The following is a 21,761-nucleotide window of genomic DNA, read 5'->3' as shown; positions in this document are numbered from 1 at the left end:
TAACTAAAAATCCTCCCTAACAGTAATATTTTATTTTAAAGCATTTCAGAGTTCAACAAAACCTTGCAAGCAGTAAGTGAGGTAAGATTACTGATTGTTGTTACTCTCTGGAAATCTTTTTTCTAATTTACTTCTGATAAGGCATCACTCCTGATTTCTCCTTATAAACCTTTTTATTTTCTGTTTTGATTTGTCATTACAGTCCTCTGTTATGGAATGCCTTGCAGAAAACCAGAGGTTTGTTTTTAAATTTTTAAATAAAAAATATTTAAAAGCTCATATATTGCTTTGTGATATGTGAAGTATGCATGGCTCTTTAGCACAAGAAAAAGACAAACTCTCTAGGAAGTTCTGAAGTTCAAGAAACTGGATGGAGAAATATGTATAGGTTAACAAAGAAATTCTCATTTCTGATTATTGTCCTGGCATTGGTGATTTTGAAAAAACTTTTTAGAGTTTGTTGGTTCTGTTTACCCAAATGTATTGCTTCTCATTAGTCTTCTGATGAAGCCCAGGCTTCCCTGCATCTTGGTATTACCTGAGTAATGTAACTGGGAGCACCAGAATTCCAGAACTTGTGAATGCAGTGCAGTCTTTATGAGGGATTTGCTTGAGACATCCCAAGTTGCTCTTCTTCAGCTTGGGAAACCAACCATCCTTGGGAGCCTGAGGAAATAAGCAGTTCACAGTCTGGAAACCATGGATGATCAGAATGGCAAAGCTGCTCCAGAGAGGTGATCCTGGAAACCCTAAAAAGTAGATGATATCTCATTTTAATTGCTACTCACCATTAAATTGTCCTTTAAAATGATCAGCTTGGAAATGCTGTATTCTAAAACAAAATGAAACTTCATTTCCCCAAATACTTGAATCTGGACTTTATCATCCTGGGTTAGGATGGAAGAAAAGTCCAAAACACTCAAATGAAATAGAAAGTAGTCAGATCACCCCTTCATGTTGTATACTGGCAGTTGCTAGAGTAATCTTTTAATTCTTATGAGCTGAAAAGAAACCTTTTCATTCATCTCTATGTTTGCATTTGCTGAATATGAAAAATTTCCTGGAGGTTCCCTGGCTTAGGCAGGGCTCCTAGTCCTCGAACTGTAGTTATAAAGGTGGAGTTACATGCTGGAATGGGTCACTGAAGTTCTCTCTAAAGTCAAGAGAGAATGCTGGCTTCCTCTGGTGGTGGAGGTTTCCTGAACACTGGCATATTTACAGCAGAGATTATATGGTTATCCTCACAAAATTATCAACTCTTTAATGACCAACATTGATCAGAAAGGACCCCATTTAAGAATTGACATAGTAGAGAGAAGGGACAATAAGTGCCGCAAACTGATGTGTAATGCTTTTAATCAGCCTGGCATAGTGGATTAAAAGCCTGGCATGTGCATTAAAAATATGCCCAAATCTGACAGAGCCTAGTAACAATGTGCTTTCACACTTAGCATTTGTACTAATGTGCTTTAATTTAGCGTTTGATGTTACTTCCATCTGTTAGAAAGAGTCTTGAGTCTTAAGCTTTTTTCTTCTGTTTTAGTACACACTGCAATTTCATAATGAAGCTGGCTGAGAGAGAGAATATAAGCAGTTTAACACAAAAAGCAAAAATAAGTCAGCTTGGTAAGTTATGCTTTAAACACAGTCTCATCACAATTGTATGTAAGGACATGTGGTCTTCAAGTAGCTAAAAAAACAAAATAGTTACTATTAGATCAAAATATTTTTTGTTTTGAGCGATATAAATACATAAAAATGCAGCCTTCTGATTTTTGGGGGTGTATGGAATAGAAATAAGTTTTTAAAATATTTTATTATAAAATTGCCAGCTACTTTAATAGAGCATACTTTGAAAGGATCAGGTGTAAAATAAGATGAGAACATAAATATCTAGCTGAAATGACAATCTGAATAAGTAGCCAACCTTTCTTAGTTATGTTGTGACAGGATGGAGTACTGGCTCATAGCATTTGTCTCTGTTTCAAAAGCTGTTGTGTTGCATTTTCGTTTGTTTAAAATTAAAAAAAATATATAAATCAATTTGTCAGGCATTGAACAAAAATCTGAGGGTATGGCAATATTCTGACTGGTCAAGAGTTCTTTTGTTTTGCAAAACTAATTTGAGAACAAACTTCAAAATAAATTATGCAGTAAATACTGTTGTTTAAAGACATATTACGCATGGTTAAATATTCTACTTAATGGTGTTAGCAATTGTTATGCTTAAGGATAATGCTTCTTTGTCATCTCAGATCAGTGCTGCTGTTCATCACTGAAGTATTGTTCCTTGACTGCTGAAGAATTACGAATGTAGTAAGTATAAATACAAAATTTGACCTGCTTATTTCCTCAATTTCCTAACACATGGCTAGAGTCAACTTCCATGCTTCAGTGTAATAGCTAGAAAAGACTCCACAACAAAAAGCTGACAGGCATTTTCCAATGTACCTCCCTCCTCTTTCCTTCCTCTTTCTCTTCCCTCCCTTCTTATCCCTTTTTTTTCATTTTTTTCTGTGATGCATCTAGCTTTTGTGTTCAACAGCAGCTCACCCTCAGAGCAGGCAGCAAAGGCAGTACTAGTATTTGTTTATGGATTTGCTAGTTAACAATTACAGCAATAGAGAATGTAAGAACCTTCTGAGTATTAGAGCATGAAACATCCAATCTGATTGATTTTAAAATATGCATTATTATTAGTATGTCTATATAATTTTTATATATATTCTTCTATTATTACTTGTTTTCTTTGAAATAGAAAAAATGTTAAACTTAACCTGGATTTTTGTACCTTTTTTTCTTTTACAGTACTATTCAAGTGCCTCCTCATTTTATATGGGTTCCTTCCCCTCATTCTCCTTCTCTCCCTAAAAAGACTTCCCTCAAATCTAATTCTTATATTTCCCCCACTATACTTTCTGCTAAACAAAGCCCCACAATTAGACCACTGACCCCACCATTCACAGAAATTTATTTTTCTGGAACTCTTTCCACATCTCCCCTTACAAACCCTCTCTCTGAAAACTCTATGCCTTCCACCAGTGTTAGCACTGCACACCCCTCTTCCGAGTCTCTTGCTCAACCTACCATGCCAACTTCTTCTTCCATAACTTCCAATAAATCCATCACTGTTCCCATACCTGCAACAAAATCTGTCACTAATGCTGCTATGTCAATGAAATCTGATGCTGCACACCTTAACAAGGCTGTTACAATACTTTCTCCTTCTGTAGGTTACACTAAACATTCTTCACTTTCTTCTTCTGAGCCTCCCAAACTTCCAATGGTAAATCGCCCCTTTGAGTCTATCACCGATTCTGTTGCACAAATTCCCCCTGCTTCAAGCCAACCCATATCTGCTCACAAAAATGTCAGTACAGTACCTATTGTTCCCCTTACTCCTTTCACAATATCTTTGACCCCTACTGTTAGTCCTGTCAACCATTCTGTCTCAGCTTCTCGTCCTCATTCTACTGCTGGTGGCCATGGGACCCCAGGTAAATATGAAAAGTAAAGAATTATTTTTGTTTGAATGCCATATACTAGATTTGCTTTTAAACTTCATTAAACAATGTTGTATATATGAGAGGTGACCTTATAATTATTGTGAATTACTTTGGATAGGAGTGTTGATCTGCTGGGAGGTAAGAAGGCTCTACAGAAGGATCTGGACAGGCTGGATCGATGGGCTGAGGCCAACTGTATGAAAGGCTCAACAAGGCCAAGTGGCTGGGTCCTGCACTTGGGTCACAGCAACCCTGGGGAACAGTCCAGGCTTTGGGAGTAGTGTATGAAAGCTACCTGAAGGAAAAGGACCTGGTAGTGCTGGCTGACAGTGGCAGAACATGAGCCAGCTGTGCCCAGGTGGCTGAGAGGGCCAGTGGCATCCTGGCCTGTATCAGTAATAGTATGGCCAGCACAACCAGGGCAGTGATTGTCTTCTGTACTCAGCACCAGTGAGGGCACACCTCACACCTCGTGTCCGTTTCTGGACCCCTCACAACAGGAAGGACTTTGAGGTGCTGGAGTGAGTCCAGAGAAGGGCAATGGAGCTGGGGAAGGTCCTGGAGTAGTCTCAGGGTTGGCCTTACTGCTCTGTAAAACTCCCTGAAAGGAGATTGTAGCCAGGTGGGGGTCAGCCTCTTCTCCCAGACAACCAGTGACAGGATAGGAGTAAATGGCCACAAGCTGTGCCAGGGAGGTTGTTGGACATCAGGAATAATTTCTTCTCTGGAAGGGTTGATGAGCATTGGAATGGGCTGCCTAGGAATGTGGTAGGGTCACCATCTCTGGAGACGTTCAAGAAACAACTGGACATGGCACTCAGTGCTGTGGTCTAGTTTACAAGGTGATGTTTAGTCAAAGGCTGGACTTGATCTTAGAGGTCTTTTCCAGCCTAAATGGTTCTGTGATTCTGTTCTGTGTGAAAACCCTGAGACAACTTTCACTTGATGTGCATGTATTTTAAAATACGTTCTGATGCCTTTGGACATGGTGAGTGACAGCTCACCCTATACCATTGTTTGTAACTGTCATAGGTAGGTACAGTGCTCGATTCCCATTAGCACAAATGTCTTTTGAACAGAAAAAATTAAGTCAGACAGCAAGGTAGATTTTTTTTTAAACTAATCTAATATTTAAAATACTGCACAGTAATTTTGGATTGCCCTTAAAATATTGTTATTGACTGGGAATATTCTTAGTGGCTCTGTGTAAAATAAAATGAAGCCACAGGGGCTAGCTTCTTAGCCGGATAGCTGGTCCCTCGTAGGGTAAGCGCCCCAGGCAAGCAGTCTTAAGGCCGGATACCTCAGCCCTCTGGAGGCTGGGGTGCCCTAGGCCAAACTGCAGCTCAGCCATGGTCCCTAGCAAGCTTAGTGATTGTCAGCTCTTCGTGAAAATCAGCTCTTTTATGATTTCAGCTCTTAGCTTGCTCATAGGGGCTGTGGCTGGCCGTGGCTCCAGGAAGGCAGACAAAGAGAGAGAGGAGAAGGTGGCCAAGAGTTCCACGATGGTTTATTCTGAGGGTCTCGCGAAGGGTCTTGAAGCTGCTCTTCCAAAGAAATGGGCCAAGACAGTCTCTTTTATAGGGTTAGGGAGGATTGAAAACTGACAAATTATAAGGGTTAGGGAAACTAGCCTATGGGGTCACAGAGAGATAAGCAGGCCTGGAGGACCAGAGTGAGGACTCCTGGTTCAATTCCTATGACTCAGCAAATACCTATCTCTAAACATCCCTCCACGGAGCCGTAGCCAGCCCTGCGCCTGCTACAGCTCTGTATTTTCTTATGAAAATTCTACACAAGCTTCTTTTCAAATTTCTGACAGTCTCATGATTTTACTCTGCATTCAGGGGTTCAGTGGCTAAAAATTCAAAATAATAGGTTATTTAATATATTAAATATGTTTAATATATTAACAATTAAATGTAATATATTAGTGATCTGATGTGAGGAACTTTGAAATCAATAAAACATGAAAATAATGTTATCAGTTTGAAATCTTGCTTTATGTTTTCTTGAGATTTAAATTACCACTGTCTGCAAAGTAGCTGATAGGGAGAAATTACATGACTTGTTGAGAACCCTTATGAGTAGTGATACAATTTTTTAATCAAGAGAACAGTTTAATTTTTCTGCTTCTCCAAGCTTACATCATTTGTTGAACACAATGTTTAACTTTTCATTTGTCACAGGAAAAACCCTTTCAGCTACCACAAATATAACTTCTGTACACACCACCATTAGTATCGCCACAGCTGAGCAGATCGTGTCCAAAATAGAAAATGATTTAGCAGCTGGAAAAATAGAGCCAAAAGATGTAGAAAGGATGGTTAGTGAGGTGAGCACTATCCTCACTGCTTCTCAGCCATTACCACCACGAATTTCTAACAGGTAGGTCATTTGGCAATAGATTACAGGAGTGTTGTATTTACTGTCTTGACAAATTGGCTTCATTTCTTGTTCTTTTATGTAGTTATTCAAAATGGAAGGACTATCATTCTAATGTTACAGCTCTACTATCATATAATGCCATGGAAAATGGTGGGGGTATTTTTGTTGGCACCATAATAAGTGATTATTTTGCATTACACTGGGATTATTGCTCCATAACCATAACTTGCTTGAGAATTTTGGATGTATGTGCTTGGTAATACTAAGTGTACTTTTTCTTAACAGAATTATAAAGCTGGTGGACTACATTGGCTTAAAACTAAACTTATCAACATCATCTGCTGAATTTGTCTCCCCTTCCTTGGCTCTGGCAGTTGTCAAAACCAACAGAATCCGCTCCAACCAAATGTCTTTTGCTGTTCAGGACTCAGATGATCTCCAGGTTACAAAATACTTACAATACCTACAAATTGTCAAACATTTATTTTAAAGTGTTTATGGTTTTATATTTATAGGAATATGAGTTTGTTTATGTCAGTGTCAAGATCTATAGTTCATGTTAGTTTTAGACTTTTTTTAAGCCGCTAGTTTTAGACTTTTTTTAAGCCCTTCTCAGTTTTTCCTTGAATTTTCAACTGTGTAAATAGGTGTAAAAGAGAGCTGACTTAGCAGAAACTGGTAGAACTAATAAGCTGTTGGAGAGGGTACAACTAGAACACCAGAATGGACAAAGTGCTTGGCAGAATAACTTTGCCTCAAGCCCCCTGAATTATGAGTCATTTATTCAACCACCATGACAGTGCTGAAATTTGTCAAGGAGTGTTGCCAGATGGCTTCATCTGTTAGAAGGAAATAATTGTAGAGGGTTCCAGAAAAGAACTATTATGTGTGTTGCTTGGATAATGACGCTCAGAATATTTGTCACTAATGGCATCTCACCAAGAAAGAAGTGCTTAGAAAGTTTGATTGGATCCCCTATATCTCATTCAAAACCTCCCTCCTGACAGAGAAAATAATGGACAATACCAGCCTTGGAGGCTTAAGCAAGGAGAGATGGAAAGTTTTGGACCAATTTTGACACATTCTGCCTCCTCAGAGAAGAAAATAGCTTAATGTATCGTAAGCCATATGTAGTACTGGAACTTTTCTGTGTTACTGAAAATTATATAAATGTTTAGCATATGAGTTCTATTTCTTAGCAATATGTAGTGCACGAATGTGAGATGACTAGGAGATGCTAGTGCTGACATACAGATACTTGCTAAGGAATGATTTTTTATTTTATGGCATTGGCAATGAAACACTGAATATTTTCAGTAAGTATAATCTACTTCAAACTAGAGCAACAGGAGTGCTTTTGTAGAATTAATTCGGGATTTCTTTGATGGCTGTCTACACCAGTGATGTCCAAAGTGGGTTTTGAGTACCTCAGGGTGTGCACACGACAGTCCAGCACAGTGCAGGAAACTCTTATTTATATTTATATCTTATAATAAATTAAAAATACATTTTAAAAGTAATTTTTAATCTCCTCAATTTTTTAAAAAAAAATTATAACTTGCATAATATATTAGTAAACTAATTCATACATGTAACTTATGGATAGGTATATACTAAGGTTCATGCTAAAAAATTTTTAGGGGATGCATGATCAAAAACATTTGGAGTGTGCTGATCTAAACAGATGAGTTAAATCACATTGTTAGGGCACTTTGGGGAGTTCACACTGTTACTCTTACTACAGCCATTCTTTCAATACTCAGGTAATTTCTTTCTGCAGCACTACTAATGTTTCACATTTCCCAGGAACTCTGAGGTGATGATATTTGTATATAAAGGACTAATGTATGACAGGACTGTTGAGAGATCCTGTACTAGACAAAGCTCCCTGGCCTGTAAGCACAGCAAATAAAATGTGCAGCACATAAAATGGATGAAAGTTGACATATTTTTTGTACAGTTTAAGATCACTAAGCTCTTGAGGTACCTGAATTATAGCTTATCCAGTTTACTTTTGTAATTTTTGCCAGATGATCAGAAAGTTAGGGTTTATGTTCTTATCTAAGAACATAAACTTAACCTCCTGAACATAAAAATTTGTATTGACAAATAATGGCTATTTTCACTTTTTCTGAATACTGACATACTCCCTACAGGTTATAAAAATTCTTTGCCTTTGCAGGCTTTCATGCTGTTGATCTCCCTACACAGTTACAGCTACACAGAGTTTTTGCTCCTCACCTTTTCCAAATCAATAGAAAACACACAGTGGTGTGTTATGTCCCTGTAGGGAAATGGTTAAAGCCAGATTGTTTTCAGTGGTAGGCAGACCTGAAATGCGATGCATCCTTTTCAGTCCTAAAAGTGCTATTTATGCATTGGAGTGGGAGAGGAATGAGAGCAGCAGTGGGTTTGTGACAGCAATTAATGAGGTATTTATTTTGAAGTTTTAAACTGAAAATAAGTAATAATTTATTTATTTATTTATTTGGAGACTGAAACAAAGCATAGTCCTGGTGTTTATTTTTCAGATCTCTCTAGGAGTTCAGCCAATTCAGAATTTAAATAATCTTGGATCAATTACACTTCCTTCTACATTGATGAAAAATTTACGCACTGAAGAGTTGGACTTGGCTTCTAGAATTATATTCAACTTCTTTAAAAAGACCACTGTGTTCCAGGTATTTTTTTGATCCACTGTTCATAAGGATTTTAAATTCAAGCTTAGAGCAAAATATGAATGGATTTTTTATTCCCTACAAAACACATTTTTAAACTTCTGACTTAAAAAATTACTTTTGTCCAGTGCTTGCTCCACATAGTAAATGAGCTTGTGGGTGCTGTACTCTAGTATTGTTTCCGTTAAGATTTTAAAATCTGGAGCTTTTTTTGTCATTCCAGGATCTGTCCTTGAAGAATGCATCTTTAATCAGCAGTGTTATATCATCAAGTGTTGCCAACCTCACAATTAGTAACTTAACGGCAAATGTTACTGTCATTTTGCAGAATATCAAGCCTAATCAGGTAAAATTTACATTTTAGCAGACTTAAAGTACAGTTTTGTTGTCTCCACTGGAGTTTTTGTAGAGGAAACATTTTGTTAAGAATACAGGTCAACTTGTTCTGCTTTACTAATGGGGACATTTCATCTCCACCTGGACATTAAAAATCACTCCTGTTTGCTTATTTGCTACTGGTACAAATTTTGGTTCTCAGGTAGTGTAAGGTAATTTTGCTCTATCACAAATTCATTCAGCTTTTATCTTTCTTACTTACTCTTTGTTTTATTCTACAAAGAATAAAAGCTCTTAGAGGGAAGACTGAAAATGTGGGTTGCTATGGTAGATACTGCAGTCATGACATTTGTGGGTGTTGCATGGCCAGAAAATAATGTAACTGTTTTCTTGGGGGAACTGAAACACAGAATTGTATCGTCAGGAAGTATGAGGATTCTTACACGCCATCTCTTTCTGAAAGGAGCATCAAGGATTAAAGTATTCTATCTCATATCTTAAGAGAGTTTTAAATATTCAGTTATTATAAACTGAAAAATGTGGGGATTCCACTAATTCACCTGGAGCTTTTTTTAGGAGTTGACTTAGTGGCGACTTTACTTCTTTTGACATAATAATAGGTTTTGAGATATAACTGTAGAAGTAATAGTATTTATAGCAATATGGTGTATTGCTGCTGGTATTTATAGAATTTGCATGTGTGTTAGGAAATCTGTTTGTAAGTGTTTAACATTGTGATAGTAGGAAGTGATCAAATATTTGCAAATGAAAAGGTTTTTCCTTTTCTGTGTGATCATGACTTCAAAAGTTACAAAGTTTTGAAAGAGGAGAGATCCCAAGAATTTGTATGGTGTGGGTAGACATTGAAAGAACATTCAAAAGGTTCTACCAGGAACACAGTCTTTGCATAAGAACAAGAGCTAGTTCCTGTCTGGTTACTTCAAATCTGTTCAGCATATTTTTGCATGTAGTTTGCAATCCTTTTATGCACCTAAATTTATTTTGTGTTCGCATAGAACAGGCATATTTGCTGTATGCAGTGTTTATTCTTCCCTGAATTTTGTAGATCATTCATAAATAATTTGATCCTAAACTCACAGTTTAGTAACTTGGGGTTTTTTATGTTCATACTCCTAAACAGGATAATTCAACAGTTAGATGTGTTTTTTGGGACTTCAATAAAAATGGTAAGTACTTGAGATCACCCAAGTGCTGTGCTGTTTTAGCTATGTTAATTCATGTTAATATAAATGAAGCCTTTTATGAATAACAAAGCTGCTTTTTTTAACAGGTGGACATGGAGGCTGGTCATATGAAGGTTGCATAGTCACAGAAAGTAGAGTAAATGAAACAGTCTGTTCATGCAACCATCTCACAAGTTTTGCAGTTTTGATGGTAACTATTTTTAAAATTATGCAATCTTACCCTTGTTCAAGAACACATTTAACCTTGAGTTGTCTTAAGCAAGTGAAGACCCAATAAGCCCATACAATCTAATAAATAATACTCAGGTTCTATTCACTTGAGTGTTAGTACAGATAGCCAGACAGTAAGGCACATGCTTAAAATCCTTGTTGAAGGGGAGTCCATGGGTTCCACTGGAGGAAAAAAAATTCTTAAGTGCTGCAGTTTTTACATTTAGGCAGCTACTTATACTCTAAATAAAATTTAGGAAATTTAAAACAGGTTTTTAATCAAATGGATTTTCACAATTAGGGTCATAGAATTATAAAATAATATCTCAAGTTGGAACAGACCCATAAGGATCATGGAGTCCCAGCTCCCTGCTCTTTACAGACTAGATTGGCTTTTTTTTTTCATCTAACTTTTTATAAGAGCCATGATGAAAGGAATGGAGTATTTTTTCATTTATAAGAGTAGAGGGAAAGGTGTGTTTTGATTCTTTTTAGTGGTTTTTTTAAATATTTTTCCATAAAATAAACCTCTTCTCTGAAAATAACTTCTGTTTCTGTTTTAGGACATGTATGGAAATACTCCTTTGAATCCCACACAAGAATTGGTACTTACTTTTATATCATATATAGGCTGTGGCCTCTCTGCAATTTTTCTTTCTGTTACTCTTGTGACCTACATAGCCTTTGAGTAAGTACCCATTCAGCTGAGCTCCGATTATTCTTCAATTGTGATTGTTTGTAGTCTTCACTGAGAAATCCTTTTCAATAGTTATGGATTCTGTCTCCACAAATAATGTATAGATTTGGCCAGTTCACCAGGAAGATGTTGATTCAGTCTTCAGAAATGTTAATCTGATCAACCAGTGAATTATCATGAGGCACAAGGCAGTAAAAGTGAAGAAGTAGCACTCTGAAGTATTTTATAATGGATTATCATAATAGAAGTGTGAAGGAATGAATTTAAGATACAATACACAAAAAAGCAGTACAGAATGTTAGCATTTTAAAAGCATTTGTATTCTTTCTTTATTCTCTCATTATTCTAAGACTGGGACTTGCCTCTATCAAGGCTTTAGATGCCCAGTCAAAAGATTGATCTAGCTTAGCAATAAAGAACAGACACCTTTTGGGTTTGGGTAGCAATGTAACAGGAAGTCCAACATACAATGGAAAAAAAAAAAATAACCATGGTACTAAGCACTTTGACTCCAAGATTGTTTGTATTTATGTGACCTTTTCTAAAAAAACTTTATATATACAGACCATTAATTAGGAAGTATGCTGTAAATTATTCTCTCCATGTATAAATGCAACCCATGCAGCATTGTGTATGAATGAAAATGGCATTTGTGAATGCCAAGGACTGCAAGAGAGGAAGTAAGCCAGGAATCCATGGACAGCTGATGTCATCCCATGAATTTTCTTTTTTTTTAGGAAAATCCGGAGAGACTACCCCTCCAAAATACTTATTCAGCTGTGTGCTGCATTACTTCTACTCAACTTAGTTTTTCTCCTTGACTCATGGATTGCACTGTATGATAAACAAGGCCTATGCATTGCAGTTGCAGTATTTCTTCACTATTTCCTCTTGGTTTCCTTTACCTGGATGGGCCTGGAAGCTTTCCACATGTATCTGGCCCTTGTGAAGGTCTTTAACACCTATGTACGGAAATACATTCTTAAATTTTGTGTTGTTGGTTGGGGTATGTATTTTTTTTCCTTTTTCATGCTAAATAGGTAATTCCTGTAATCAAGTATTTCAGTGAATGTGATACAGGTCAGAAATTAAGATTAGGCAGTCATTAAATGTTGATATTAATGTTCCACCTTTCTGAGGTGTGGAGTCCCCCCAGCTGGAGAACTGAAGTTTCTGCAATTCAAAGTGATAATGAATTTTCCTTGTGCTAGTACAATAGAACCAATTTTGAATGTGCATGCTTCCATTATTTTGAGAATAAATGCCAATAAGTATATGTTCTATTTTGGGAATAGCACTGTTGCTAACAAAAAGCAGCAAAACCAGATCTGACTGGATAGAGGATGAAGAGATTCTGGGCCTGATTTTTATCTCCTATTTGTTTCTTAAAACATGTGTAAGAATGAAAATCAGTTATCCTGTAAGAGATATTTTGAAGCAGTTTGAAGACTTGTATTTGTTGGTTTATTCAGAAAGTTTTGGAGCTGGCTGTGAAGGACTCCTCTTGTTTCTTTGCAAGTTGTGCTCCTGAGCAGTTTGAATGCTGCAATTTTTCAGAGAGCTAGTAGTCAGCAGAATTCAACAGCCAAATTTCAGAAACAATATGTAGATTTTGTAGCAAAATATAATAATTTCAAGTCCTCATAATACTGTCTGTTAGGATTTTTATGTATGTGTTTTCTCATAATCTTTTAGGGTTACCAGCAATAGTTGTGTCCATTGTGTTGGCAGTATCACCAGATAATTATGGACTTATAACCACTGGAAAGGTTTCCATAAATGGACCTGATGAATTGTGAGTGAAAGGGAGGTGCTTTGGGGGAGGTGAGGGTGGGAGTGGAGGGAGGTCCTACAAACTGCTTTTCTTTAAAGTAAAGGGGGGAAGGCTAGAAAGCAATAGTAGTGCTTTGAAGTAACTCTACAGTATCTCATGTGTTTTAAGGTTATTGCCTTTATGAAGGCTCATATCCTTTTGCCAAAAAAAAAACCCCAACCTTCTTTTGTAAGAGGCAAAAGTGGTTTGCATGCAAGAAACTACAAGTTTGTCTCATGTTTATTTCACTTAGTTTCTGTTTCTGATAATGGTTGACAGACTGCTCTTCTGTTCTAGCTGCTGGATCAAAAATAGAATTGTCTTCTATATTACTGCTGTGGGATACTTCTGCCTGATATTCCTGATCAATATCAGCATGTTCATTGTTGTGCTGATCCAGCTCTGTCGTATCAAAAAGAAGAAACAACTCGGTGCTCAAAGGAAAACCAGTATCCAAGACCTTAGGAGTGTTGCTGGCCTCACATTCTTGTTGGGAATTACTTGGGGGTTTGCTTTCTTCACAGTAAATGAGGTATTTACTTACCTCTTTACCATTTTCAACACTTTGCAAGGTAAGTTTATCCTCCACGTAACAGCTCCCTGTCTATAATATAACAAACCAAACATTTTGAAGCATAATTTTCTTGATTCAGCAATAAAAATTTAAATTTGATATGTGCAGTAGCATGTTAATTATATTAGAGATGAGATGATACTGCTTTACAGTAACCTTAAGTTGCAGTTTTGTTATGATGAGGTACAGAAAAACTAGATACTATTTATATAGGTATGGTATATTTATAAATATTGTCATTTTAAAAGTGTATGGGTCGCTCGCGCGCCGGGGTCAGGGCAGGAACAGACAAGAGGCAGGATTGTAGCAAAGGTGAAGAAGCGCTTTGTTCAAAAGAACCGCGCGGTTTTTATAGAGAGGTACGATATGTTCTATTCTATTGGCTAACAGAAACATCTTTCTCACGCACTGTCCTTGAGAGGAACGGAAAAACAAGGTGGAAAAACAAGATAGAAAAACAGCACCTGCAAGTTTTTTATAGTCAACAGGTTATCACTTCTTTCCAACTCCCTAAAATCTCTCACAAGCCGCTGTGAGAAACGCTTGCCGTTTCTCTCTCCCTGTCCCATGGCATCCACACGTATGCAAACCAGATATCCCTGGAAGTGATTGTTTCCACTAATAGACAGATGATTTTTGAATACTCAGTTACTTTTAAGTGTTCACATTATAATACAGTTAATGTAGTGAAAACAGTATCTTTCCTTCAGTTCCCCTAAGGCTTTTGGGGGAGGTTTGACAGTTGGCAAAGGGTCATTGAGACAGGCAAGGCTGAAATATCTAAAAGTTAGTGGCCCAACTCTTAAGCATGGCCTATATAGTACTTAAGAATGTATGAGAAGTAGATATGAAAACATAAAGTTTTGCAAAGGTAGGTGCTACTGGACATATCCAAAAGCAGAGTTGCCATGTAGATTTTTATATAAACAGGAGGTGCTGTCCCCAGTGTCCGAAATATACCTGAATTGCCCTTCTGAAGTTTGGATTCAAACTTCTGCATAAATGGCACTTAGGTGACTGACTGGATGGTTTCCCAGAGAGACTAAAGCAGTGAAATTTGCTGTTCAATGTATACATACACTTTCCTCTATTTGCTGTGTTGACTTACTATTATTTACTGTTCATTCTAAACCTAATACAGCTGTTTCCCATTGCAGATTGGAAACTGTGCAAAGATTGAGTGCCACTTTCCCTTAAAGGGTGGCAATTGTGATGAACTTTTAAGCAGGGGAAGTTGGATGCCACCCTGTGTCAGTTAGTAGCAAATGAGAAGTAGACAGAGAGACTGTAATGTGGCACTCATAGGAGATGGGATGGGCACCATCCCTTCTAGTAAATATTTGAAATTGTGGTAAAGGAGGTACCATTTATTGTTATTTTAGATATGAGTTATTTTCTTTGGATGAGTGCTCAAAATTTTGTAGCATTGGTGGTAACAGGTTAGCTGCTAGTAGAAGATGTATTTGTCACAGGGTGTGCTAAAAAAGCTTCATGGTCTGATAGTGTGGTATCACACTCTCTCTTTGACATCGCTTTGAATTCTTTTTCAAAAGCATTAAGTGACTTTCAAGATCAACAGATTTTTTCCCTTTTTATTTGTTAAAAGGAAACTTTATGCACTTCATGCATTTAGTTGTATTTGTTGTTTTTTTCTTTTGTGTGTATGATTCCTCTAATCTATGTAAGGAAAAAGTGCTCTGCAAAATTCAGAGTTGTAAACTTTTTCAGAAAAGAAAGGTGTCATTACTTTTTATTAGAAATTTAAAAGAAATGAAAGAAAACCAAAACATTGTTCATTAGGAAGTAGTAAAAGTGAATTTTACAACAATCTTTTATGTTATTGCTTTGCAGGGTTCTTCATTTTCATCTTCTATTGTGTAACAAAGGAGAATGTCCGTAAACAGTGGAGAAGATATCTTTGTTGTGGGAAATTCAGGCTGGCTGAAAATTCTGGTAAGCTTTTTTTTTTTTTTTTAACTTCTGTATTCTTATATTTAGTGTTAAGTTCTGGGTATTTTGTAATAATTACAAAAAAAAAAAAAAAATCCAACCAAAAACATCCCCCCAAAAAACCAGTTGATCATGTTGTTGCAGTTGCAGTTCTAATTTATTATCCAAGATACAGTAAACCTCTAAAATTATACTCTTTGAAGGTGGTAGCTGATGCAGCATTTGCATGTTTACATGCTGTTGCCTTAAGCTGCTAACTGCTAAGAGATGACCTCTTCCACTGCAGGGTAAAGGCATGTCTTTGCAGAAGACTTTTGGTCAGTTAGAAACGGTAAGATTTGTTCCAGCTTGTGGATCAGCTGTAGTTTTACCAGTTATTTCCACAAAAACAAAGTGAAGCATAGTTTAAACCAAAAAAGACATTAATTACTTTATGTTATTTTGTTACTAAGTAGTTGTCCTCTTGTAAAGCCATATATTTTTATACACTTTCACTTGGAGAATCAACTGCACTTCAGTTATTTTTCTGATCTGGTCTGCAGTTGTAAAACTATGACAGTTGGCTGCTTGTATTTTAAAAAGAGACAAGAGAAAAGGAACTAGATTTAAATAATTTTAAACATCAAGACTCATTAAATTCTTACAATATAATTCTGTCTGGAATACTGCAAGAAGTGTGTAAAGTCTTGACTTTATATCAATTCAGGTGCATTATTAACTAAATTTTTATATAGTGCTTGTGTGAGTTGTATTATTTCCTGTTTTAGACTGGAGTAGAACTGCTACAAATGGTTTGAAGAAGCAGACTGTAAATCAAGGAGTATCCAGTTCTTCCAACTCCTTACAATCAAACAGTAACTCCACTAACTCTACAACACTGCTAATGAATAATGATTATTCAGTCCATGCAAATGGAAATGGTAAGTATAATGCAAAATAGTATATCCTCAGAAGTAAAATTCTCCATCTTTCCTGTTCTGACATGGTACTGTCCTCTGCACTGCTGCCCTCTGCTCTTCCTGAGGAGCTGAAATGCAGGTGTAAGGAGCACTACACTCAATTTCACTTGCAATTTGCTGTGGCTTATTTTTCTGTTGAGAAAGCTAGATATGAATCACCATTGAAAGTACTTATTAAAGTGACCTTTTTTCTGTGAACATAATCTAGTTCTTCACACTCATGCAGGGCGCGTGTCATGGTGCTGATTTGAGCTCTCAGTAAAGCAAATCAATTTTCAATCAGAAAAATAACTTACAAATCTGTAATGTATAAAACCCTAAGTCAAGCAAAACTCAGAAGACATTACTCCTGTGTGCCTGAGGTATTTTTCCCAGCTGATCAAAAGTTGAGGCTAAGTCATGTCATCAACTAGAATGTTTATTATGAAGTTGTTGAACATGCTTAGAGAGGCTGTGTTGTCGTCATTCCTTGGCCTATGCTGTCAGAAGACAGCACATAACAAGATTATATCAGCAGATAACTTCTTAGATCTACAGAGTAAAAGAATTCGTATGTGGATTAGAGGTTACTGTTTGAGTGTAACTCACATTGCTCATACTGTTCCTTTGAGTGTAACTGCATATTGCAGAGAAATCACAACACTTGAGGAGATGGCATTTAGACATGCCCTGTACAGCTTTCTAAATTGAGGTTGGTTTTTTTTCTTTCCACATCCCTTTGTAAAAATCTCCCTGTTTGGATACCACATAATGCCATAATTAACATACTTTTTATCTGTTAGTTGAGAACCAGCATCCAGTGACACTCACTATCATTAGATACAAAGTAAGGCAATATTTTTAGGTAGAAGTATTTCCTTTCAAAGAGAGAAATTTTCAGGTGCAAAAGCCTGCATGTCTTGTAGGGTTCTTTTTTCCCTGCTATGGTAATTGCTCTGATGAAAAAAGCCATCTCTCCCTGCGACATCTGACATGCTTATACCAAGCTACAAAAGCATTTTGACTGCTTTTCTCAACAGAAAGAAAGAGCAGAAATGTTCTATTGAGCTTGTTTGTTGTAGCAACCAAATGAATGAGCCTGTTGTGGCTTTCTGGAAAAGGTTTTGTTCTTTTGGGTATTTTGGAATGAGATACTAAATTGATGATCCGAACCATTGAGTGATGCCAATTCTGTTGGCTGTGCTCCAATTCTGTCCTACTATATTCACATAATCAGACCTTTCCAGTGTGTCTGTGTGTCCTGTGCCAAAAGCTTCTTAGACAAAAGCAGCTGAAAGAACTTTGATAAAACCTTGTTCCTGTGCACTTACAAACATGGATGTCTCTGGTGACCCACCTAATTTTTTATTTTATTGTCTATTTGAATGCTGTAAACCTTGTACCACATCCTCCAGTCATATCAAGAGGGCTGTATGATACCTTGCCTGCCAAGTTTGACTAAATAATTCTTCTGGGTCCTTTAGGACTTCATAAGAAGAGGCTAAACCTATAACTAAACTGGATAGCTCCCAGCAAAACTCTTGGAGGCAATTCCTTACACCTAATCTTTCAAACATATGGCAGTTGTATCTCAGCAGAGCTTGGCTAATGCCTCCAAAAGGTATTAGACTGCTGTTAGATAGGAACATGGGACATAATAATTTGCTGCACCTGATTGATCTCCTCTCAAAACCAACCTCCTCCAAAAAACCAACCTGACCTCCAAAACCAAAAACACTCTAGAAATTAAGACCTATGTCATAATTATACTGAGCTGTAAACACTTTATGGTTTTAGCTTTACTGCTTCTACTGAAATGCTATTCCAGATTCAGGACTGAATGACTTACTGTAGTAAGTTTGGGATGTCTGTATAGCCTGTGATTTTGCTTTCCTACTGGGCTTCATCTTTTTATGGCATTCTAATATTTCTTTATTTTCAGTTTTTCTCTTGCAGATTTGCATGTTTCAGAAACTACAATTAGGTATCACATGTCTGAACCTGCTGATTTTCTAACTGAGGAACACAAACCACCTTTCTGAATTTGTTCACAGAAAAGCCTTATTTTCTTCTCAGCTTTTGCCCTAATATTAGGGCACAGCTATTTTGAACACTTCTAAGATAAAAGAGTGTTAGGCAGGTAGGGGGTTAAGCAACAATCACAGTGTTAGCAAGTATGGTTATTTTCTATCATTTCAACCTTTTCCTTATTTTTTCTTATTTGAATTAATGAACAAAGCTCTTCTGATTGTCTTACCCTGTCTACATTTGTGCCTGTTTAAGTGCTTATTGGCTGTTCAAATTAATAACTAAATTTTTAAAAAGTCCAAACTGAAGTGTTTGCACAAACACTGAGATTAAAAAAATCCAAATTCTCCCTAAAAATATTTAGAATATGATACATAGTGGCAGGAGATTTATCCAGTGAACTAAACATTTGTGAAGTATTTCAGTAAAAGGCTTCATTCAGCAATGGTATTAGATATGTTCATTGTGGATTCACCTAAATGTGTAAGATTTTCTGCAGTCTAAGCATTGGTTTTGACCCATGATCAGACCTAGGCCTTATTCTGATTGTCCTTCAGAAGTAAATGCTGTAAGTTGAATTCCTTGTACTTTCTTCTTTCAGATGCGTGACACACCTGAGATACCTTTAAAACTTAATTCATTAAAGCAAATCATTAAAATGAGGAGTATTTTGCATCTTGTGATTATTGTATCTAGTGATACTTATTCCAAGTCAAGTCTACATTTTGAGAATTGTGACCTTCATTGCTTAAAATATTGAATCCTTGTGCATAAATATATTAACATCTCTCAAATATCAGGATTTCACACAGGAAAAGAAATTTATACAAAATACTTACCAAATATACACATTTAAAAATTGTTGCAGGGATAAAATGAGAGTGTATGAACTCCCTATAATGACTAAAAAAAGCATGGGAGGCTTGATTCTGAACCTTTCTGATAGGGAATGCTCTTTTTTGTTTCAACAGGCCATCTTTCCAGTGAGAAGAATGGTGTTTGTTTCAGTGTACAGAATGGTGATATGAGTCTCCATGACTTTTCAGGCAAACAACTTGTGTTCCAAGACAAGGATGATACTGGCAGCCAAGAAAGCCAAATCTCGCTCAGAAGGACTTCAAAGAGAGGAAGCCTAAGTTCTATGGAAAAAATGTGATTTCCTTTTAAACAGCACATTGTTTTACAGTGTGAAGTAGTTTTACTTCAGCAGTTTTACATAATGTGAGCAGACCAATAACTGGTTTTATTTAATATATGGTACTTGACCTTCAAGGCAGCCATGCAAAGGATTGACAAGGACAATTATTTAAAAAAGAAAAAAATTAAAAAATAAAAGGAACCTACTATTTTGACAAGGTCTTGAATGTCAGATTACAGCTGGCACACTTCCATTTTTTTCTTCATCAGAGTGGGGTTTTTTGAGGGGTTTTTTTAACATTTAAACAAAAGTTTTATTTAGACTTTTTTCATTACAATTAAGTTTATTTGGATATAATGCTTAGTAGTACTGTATAAATGTAGAAAGTTACAACTTGTGCATACAAACAATGTTAACTTTAAAAATGTTAGCTACACTGTCTTCAACTTTTTGTACATTTTAGTAGCAAACTCTGCAGTGATGTACATAAGCAGAAAATAGCAACCTTTAAGCATCTCAATGATACTTTTATATTTATTTCTTGTAATATAAATTTAAATATACCTATGTATAGAAAAGTAATTGGTGTTTTTGTTTGTAACTTTTATTGTGAGTTTGCATTTTTCTTTAGTTAATTATCTTTAACATAGAATACAACAAAACTTAATTTGTCCAGTAAGTGGATCACTTACAGTGGTTTGAATATATTCACTAGATGCAGAACTGTAAATAACAAACACAATCAGTCTTGAACCTTTTAGTACACCGTAGAGGGATAGAAACTGGGTATAATTCAAGTAGAGTGCCATGAATGGAGTATTAAATAAAGTTGTCAGTACTTTATTAAGTACAACTAAGTTGTGTTGGTGGCTTGAGTGAAGTCATCAGTTTTTGCCATTGATTTCACCAGGGTCAGTATTTATATTGAGTGGTGAGACACTGCCATTTCTCATTTGCAATGATGGAAGTTGAGAAGTTTGGAGGTGGGGTAGGGGAGGCAAGTTGAAGAAAAAATAGAAATAATAAATGACAGCTGCTATATTTAGTAGCTGAGAAATTGTTTGTTTCATTGCATGGCTGTTTTTCAAGGGGCAGCTCTTGAGCTATTCTAATGAGTATTTCTGCTTAAACTTTAGCTTGTGGTTGGCAAACCAAATACTGAGGCACTAGCTCAGTAACTGCTGAAGCAAAATTGCTTTCTTGCCTTGTGATATTTACTGGGAAAAAAAGAATTTTGGCTCTTCATCTAAAACAGCTGAAAGTCCATACAACATTGTGAAGGTTCCCCCTGAACAGAAATTGACCTAAGCCTGGTCTTACCTCTTCTTCTTCACACACATGTGCAGCCATGGCCACTGCTTTTTCAATTTGCATTCTTGGGCAAAAGTTGGATGCTCCCAAAGCAAACTGGGACAAACTGGTGCCAGACTGCAGAGTACCAGGCCCTGTAAAGAGGGCTGCATGAAGCAGGTGCATGCTGATGGGGAGCAAGGACTTTGTTCTCCCAGTGGTGAGGGCTCAGTTGGGTGCCCTGAAAACACACTCCTCAACAAAAAGCATGAGTTACATGCCTCTTTTCCAGGGCTCTGTTGGAGTTAGTAGTTGAACCTCTTCAATGCTCAAACCCCATTGTGGTTCTGTGGGCAACACATTGGTTCTTTCAGTTCTTTTAATCACTTACATCCAAAATTACTCTGACTATGCTTTTAAGGTGAGAATTGAAAGTATTTGTTGTGTTTATCCACAGAGTTTTAGCTGCATGTTGGTAAAAGCCCATCCTGGAATGCTAGTAGCTGGAATACATTTTTGTGAATGCTTTAACTATTTGGCTAATTGCCTTTGCAGTGTTTCTTGTAAATTTATTTAATGTTCTTATATTTATATTTTCAACTGTAAAAAAAGTAATAAAATTGCAGCAAGTGCAACACAAAATATATAAACTTTGTCTTTTAGATAAATGTGTCATCAATACTGGGCTACGTTACAATTCTTCAGATTACAGGATCAACAGTATGTCACCTCTTGGAGATAAAGCTGACCCAGCTTTTGCATTTATTCTCTGCTACATATTTTACCTTGCATGGTTCTGACAGTTCTGGATTTTAGCAGAGAAAACCCTGACATAAGTTAGTCCAGTCAATGCCTATCCTCAAGACTGCTGAAGCTCTCCCAAAGGAATGCTGTAAGCAAAAGCGCATAGCTGAGTTCAGCTTCAGTAATTAAATTCCCTGTGAATACACAAATTCCAGTGACCTGCTCGGCGTCTTCTTGTTGTTTTTATTTTTACACAGTAAAATATG

The 21,761-nt window shown here is 36.6% G+C and overlaps 1 protein-coding gene across 5 annotated transcripts in view; it reads left to right on the top strand.

Annotated features, from left to right (window-relative positions):
* Window positions 1-21,401, top strand: part of ADGRG2 (adhesion G protein-coupled receptor G2) — a 59,682-nt gene extending 38,281 nt beyond the window's left edge. For all 5 annotated transcript variants that reach the window (XM_059839856.1, XM_059839854.1, XM_059839852.1 and 2 more), the window contains 18 exons: window positions 42-81; window positions 203-237; window positions 1,544-1,626; window positions 2,256-2,316; window positions 2,809-3,497; window positions 5,696-5,894; window positions 6,180-6,336; window positions 8,426-8,575; window positions 8,796-8,918; window positions 10,050-10,095; window positions 10,200-10,303; window positions 10,887-11,011; window positions 11,758-12,026; window positions 12,716-12,815; window positions 13,131-13,405; window positions 15,259-15,360; window positions 16,125-16,277; window positions 19,295-21,401. In XM_059839856.1, the coding sequence (XP_059695839.1) occupies window positions 42-81; window positions 203-237; window positions 1,544-1,626; window positions 2,256-2,316; window positions 2,809-3,497; window positions 5,696-5,894; window positions 6,180-6,336; window positions 8,426-8,575; window positions 8,796-8,918; window positions 10,050-10,095; window positions 10,200-10,303; window positions 10,887-11,011; window positions 11,758-12,026; window positions 12,716-12,815; window positions 13,131-13,405; window positions 15,259-15,360; window positions 16,125-16,277; window positions 19,295-19,479 (2,896 nt within the window). In that variant the 3' untranslated portion in view covers window positions 19,480-21,401. The remainder of the gene's footprint in view (window positions 1-41; window positions 82-202; window positions 238-1,543; window positions 1,627-2,255; window positions 2,317-2,808; window positions 3,498-5,695; window positions 5,895-6,179; window positions 6,337-8,425; window positions 8,576-8,795; window positions 8,919-10,049; window positions 10,096-10,199; window positions 10,304-10,886; window positions 11,012-11,757; window positions 12,027-12,715; window positions 12,816-13,130; window positions 13,406-15,258; window positions 15,361-16,124; window positions 16,278-19,294) is intronic.
* Window positions 21,402-21,761: the final 360 nt, after the last annotated feature.

The sequence above is a fragment of the Haemorhous mexicanus genome, chromosome 2, assembly GCF_027477595.1.
Source record: "Haemorhous mexicanus isolate bHaeMex1 chromosome 2, bHaeMex1.pri, whole genome shotgun sequence".
In the NCBI taxonomy this organism is placed as follows: Eukaryota; Metazoa; Chordata; class Aves; order Passeriformes; family Fringillidae; genus Haemorhous; species Haemorhous mexicanus.
This window is presented reverse-complemented; position numbering and strand designations above follow the sequence as displayed.